Here is a 5,706-nt window from a genome sequence, read left to right as displayed (position 1 = left end):
CTTGGAAGAGCCCTGCTTCTCACATGGACAACTGTATGTTGGCTGCTCAAGAGTGGGCAGCAAAAAAAACCTATTTGTATATGCTCCACAAGGGAAAACGAGGAACATTGTTTACAACGAGGTGTTATAATCACAACAGCAAGAAAGTACGTACATGATCACCTTCTTTTACGAAACTTCATTGACTTTCATATATTTATATTGATATACATATATATACGTGTGTTTGGGTGCGTGTGTGTATATACATCTCTCTATATAAAGATGATGCGTAGTCTAGACGGCGTTTTTAGATTTCATTATTCTCTTTAACCCGGGCAACGCTGGGTATTTCTGCTAGTTCCTAATAATTCTAAGGCAAAAATCGAGCTGATTTCTCATTAATGGTTTCCAAACACACTCATGTACAGAATATAAGAAATTGATCAACATCTTAATTATTGGACTAATATAATCTTTGTTTTTTATCATATCTTGGTCAAAAATATTGCTATGATAGTGTTGAAAAGCTCATTGGAAGTATCATTCCAGTATATTGTGAGCTCATAATGCTGTAGTTTTGTACATATTAAATTAAGTTTTAACCCTTTAGCATTTAAACTAGTCATATCCAGCCAAAATATTATTCCTGTTTTATGGTCAAACTGGCCAGATCTGGCCTCTCACACCAATCCACAATTATCATTTCGAAAAGTTAACAGTTACCTCATCAAAATTGTGAAGCCTACAAGATAATGCATGATTAATTCAAAATAATTTGAATACATAAGCATTACTTTTGACAGTAATCTGAATGCTAAAAGGTTAAAGAATGAAACAAGCTGATAAGAGGATATTCAAATTTTTTGGCACTCAGTTAGCCATTATTCTGAGAACCCTTAATAACAAAGTTCAGATCAATGTTAGCATTACCAAAGCATTTATACTGGTTTTATCTATTTCTTTGAACAGACCTAAATCAGGTCAGCATTACATGCACAAATTACTAGGTTAATGAGAGCAATGGACTTGATCAGTGTGATGAATCTGGTTTGGAAGTAGGTACCAAATTGTTCAGAAGATTCAAGACACATTTAAGGAGAAAGATATACCAGATTGAGAGTTTGAGAGATACTTTAAATGGTTGATCTGTGATTAAACAGTCTCTACCAGGGTGCAAAAAGTGCAGAGTAAGAGGACATTCCACAAGATATGTGGAAGAAGGACCTTCAAAAGAAGTAGCGTGAGTTAACTGTATTAAATCAAAGTCTGAAGACTAAATACGAGTTACAAACATTTGAATTTTCTGCATCATAGTTCTTATTGTCAAGTAAATTTTTCTAGATATGTGTTGTTTTTTTTTTAAGTAAAATGTGGATAATATAAGACACACATTTCATCTAATAAATCCTTCTTATTGACTTTACCACCTCATTTTGTTAGTTATCTTAATGCTACCCTTTGCCCTACCATACCCCTATATCTTCTAAAAAGTAAAAAGCTCTCAAAAGGATATTGTTGATATAGTTGGCATAAAAAAAAATCAAATATTTCATGAAAATTGCAAGATGGGTAAAAATTGGAGAAAAGTATATCTGCTGTGACAGATACACTAATGTGATAATAATTTACTGCAACCACTACAATAATTCAAGTATGCTGATAATGAAATGAAATCATACCCCTATCTACCTCGCTAGCGTAATCGGTTCTTTACCAATTTCTATCTCCAGTCCCATTTTTTTTTTCTATTCTTTCTATTAGCCCAGCATTCTGCATTCTCTATTTCTTCTTTCTCCATTTTCAACTAAACGGTCATATGTACCTGATGAAAAAGTACACCAGATAGCTACAAGACATTCATAATGTTATTTAACATACACCGTGTGTACTCAACTATACCTTCCAACCTTTTTATTTACAGATATATGCCCATATCTATGTACACACACACATTATGCATATATTTATTTCTTTATTGCCCACAGGGGGCTAAACATAGAGGGGACAAACAAGCACAGGCAAAGGGATTAAATCAATTACATCGACCCCAGTGCGTAACAGGTACTTATTTAATCAACCCCGAAAGGATGAAAGGCCAAGTCAACCTCGGCGGAAATTGAACTTAGAACATAACGACAGACGAAATACCACTGAGCATTTCACTCGGCGTTACTAACGTTTCTGCCAGCTCACCGCTGTGTCATATGCATATAATATATATGCATACACACACACACACACACACATATATATATAAACATGCACACACAACAGGCTACACACATACACAACAGAACAGTGAAATACTCACCTCAAGATCTTCAATATCACTTTCTTCAAATTCATCATAAGGAACATATTCCACATAACCTGATGTACTCTAAGTAAGTAGATAGAATATATAAAATTATAGTAAAATTTATTAGTTATTGAGCTTAGATATGACAATATGGACAAGCAATATATAGAAGCTGAAGGAGACCTTAATTGTATGTTCAGAGAAGTTGATGCATATTACAGGGGATAAGATAGGGACTTGTAACAGACAACTGGTTGTTGTCTATGTTATAAGTCTATAGGATATCAGGTAAAGGCTTCAGACCAGACCGCTGGCTAGAGTAAGGCTCCAAGAGAAGGCCGGAAGATGGCAGAAATGTTAGCACGCCGGACAAAATGCTTAGCGGTATTTCACCTGTCTTTACATTCTGAGTTCAAATTCCGCCAAGGTCAAACTCTGCCTTTCAACCTTTCAGGGTCGATAAATTGTATACTGGGGTCGATCAAATCGACTGGCCCCTTCCCCAAAAATTTCGGGTCTTGTGCCTAGAGTAGAAAAAGAAAAAAAAAGAAGGCTGCAGGTAGATGGAAGCAACATTGTGCAGATAAAGTTCTAAAAGTTTAGACACAGACTTGAAAAAATCTGGAAGAATGGACATAACTGGGAACTATAACAAATGGCTAGAATAGAAGTTAGATATCAGGGATACTTAGCAAGAGAAGAAGCAGAACACAAACGGTTTGCATGTGTTCTGCATGTAATGTTACAGAATGAGATGGCTGCATAGGAGCATCTACTCAAAGGAGATCCAAAGGAGGACCAGCAATTCTATCTATATGTGAGATAGAGCAATTAAGAATACAAAGGCAGCTGGAATCGTTAACTGCTATACAAGCAAAGATACTTTCTTGCTTCATGCTCGTTTGATGGGGCTAGAGTGATCCCAGGTTAGTGACCCCAGAGATGCTATCATGCATTGATCCGACCAGTCCACCAGTGCTCTCCATTGCTGGTGGTCCTACACCAGCTACTCTGCATCCTTCAAGGTGATATCAAGCCTTTGAAGATCTTCCCCAATCACATCAAGCCATCTGGTGTGGGGCCTGCCACATGGTCTCTTCCAGACTGCAGCTGCTGCATTAAATGAGCCCTGATAGGATGATTCAGTAGGAGATGGAGGAAATGTCCATTCTAGCACATGCAACAGATAGCTATGAGGTGGGAGGCTACAGGCTGATCTGTGCATGCTCACAGTTCTTTGTTGGAAATGTGATGGTATCATTTGATGGTTCTCAGGGCTCTGCTATCAAAGCCATTGATCTTGTTTGCCAGTTTCTTCAAGAAGATTATACACATGAAAATGTGTAAAATCTTCCTCAAATGCTCAAAAGAATAACTAGAAGTTGTTGATAGTTTTACCTCAGGAACTAACTGGAAGCAGAGGTGAGTGCTCCAAAAGCATAGTAACCAGAGTAAGAACAGAGTGGAAAAATTCAGGGAGCTTTTACCTTTGATGGTAACAAAGAGTTTTGCTCTTCTTATAAAGATCCCAACAAGCACTAGACAGGCCTTGAATGTAGAAGACTTGCAACAATAAGAAAAAAATGAAGTGAGGATGCTCTGGTGGATGAGTAATATTAGCGAATGATGGATCACAAATGAAAACAGAGATAAAAGAAATCAGATGTGATCTGTACAAAAGAAGACTTTCCTGGTATGGGAATTATTTAAAAAAAATATAAGTAGACATCTCAGCTAAGAGTAAAGCAAAATTTGTTGACATTAATATTTTACAAGTTCACACAATACAGCTTCCTCTTTCAGAGAAGTGATGGTGATGAGTGAGGTGTACTGAAGGTCGTAATAGCTTTGGGAAGTGTGTAGTGGTGGTAACAGTGCATGGTGTGTGGTAGAAGTTGTGATAGAGAATGAAATATACATTTCAATGATGATGATAAGGATTAATCATAACATATTTCATTCATATTAAAGCAGTTACTGACTTAAGTGATCACACTAACATATTTCCATTTACTTTCAACAGTTCAACAATTGATATTTGTGCATCTGCATGTATCAGTACTTGTATGTGTCAGAATATGGATGCATATATTAGTGTGCATGTGCTTGTGTGTGTGTTCATGGGTGTACACGTGCATGTGTGTTATTGTGTGTGCAGTTGATTGAGAATAAAGCTTTTGTGAAGACACCACAATTCAAAGGGAAAAAATTTTTAATTTTAAAGTTATAACATACATAATATATATACAGGGTGGGGTGGGGCATAAATACTGTTACAAAAGTTCAAAACTATTTTTCATAATAATATTCAAAGTATTCTAATGATTTATTTGAGTTAAATGATAGTTTATTATATGTTTTCTTGTATTTCAGAAACTAAATATTAAAATTTTGTTGCAATGTCTGTTGAATGGAAGAGAAAATTCATCATAGAGCAATATTCAAGTTAGGGAAAAACCTCAAAATTAACAGAATGTTGATAAAAAGGACGATTGATCGTTACCAGGAAACTTCTTCGATCAAAGATAGACAAAGATCAGGCCGTCCCCGCACCTCCAGAACACCTAAACTCATCAAAAATGTTAGGGAAAAAATCAGACGAAATCCAAGAAGATCCATGAGGACAATGACAAAAGAAGCACAAACATCACCAAGAACTATGCGGAAGATATGCAAAAGTGGCCTAAAGTTGTCACCCTATAAACTCCAAAAGAGACAGCTTCTCTCTGCGCCCACAATTGAAAAGAGACTCGGCAGAAGCAGTCTCTTGTTGAACTGTATTAAAGATGGCACGCTCCGTAACATCATCTTTAGTGATGAAAAGTTATTCTCAGTTCAACAGTCTCACAATCATCAAAATGACCGAATCCTTGCTAAAAGTATTGAGGCAATACCTGGTATTGCCTCAATACAGTGATGGTCTGGGCAGCCATTTCTGAAAGAGGGAAAACTCCACTTGTTTTTGTCCCTCAAGGAATCAAGATAAACAAAGAACGGTACATCGAGGACATTCTGGAAGGCGCGTTGATACCATGGTGCAATTCAGTGTACGGTGATGAAGTTTGGACATTCCAACAAGATGGGGTGACGAGCCACATGTCTCGATTAACACAACAGTGGTGTAGAGACAACTGTCCGTCCTGGATCAGCAAAGAAGAATGGCCTCCCTCATCACCTGATCTTAACGCTCTTGATTATTCTTTGTGGTCAATTCTGGAGAATGATGCCTGCTCTACTCCTTGCCAAAATATTGAAGCTATAAAGAAAAAATTGACCAAGTGCTGGGATAAAATACCCTTAGATGTTGTGCGTGCTGCTATAGAGGACTTTCCAAAAAGACTTCATAGTGTTGTGAAGGCACGAGGTAAACATTTTGAATAAAAGTTACACCATATTGTTCCTTGGGCATTTGCAAAGCATATTTT

General features: G+C 36.8%; 1 protein-coding gene across 1 annotated transcript in view; it reads right to left on the bottom strand.

Annotated features, from left to right (window-relative positions):
• Nucleotides 1–5,706, bottom strand: part of LOC106874548 (protein MAK16 homolog B) — a 148,871-nt gene that overhangs the window by 24,327 nt on the left and 118,838 nt on the right. Inside the window, exon 14 of the mRNA XM_052972582.1 lies at nt 2,294–2,362. Coding sequence (XP_052828542.1) covers nt 2,294–2,362 — 69 coding nt within the window. The remainder of the gene's footprint in view (nt 1–2,293; nt 2,363–5,706) is intronic.

This window comes from Octopus bimaculoides, chromosome 14, assembly GCF_001194135.2.
Source record: "Octopus bimaculoides isolate UCB-OBI-ISO-001 chromosome 14, ASM119413v2, whole genome shotgun sequence".
Lineage (NCBI taxonomy): Eukaryota > Metazoa > Mollusca > Cephalopoda > Octopoda > Octopodidae > Octopus > Octopus bimaculoides.
This window is presented reverse-complemented; position numbering and strand designations above follow the sequence as displayed.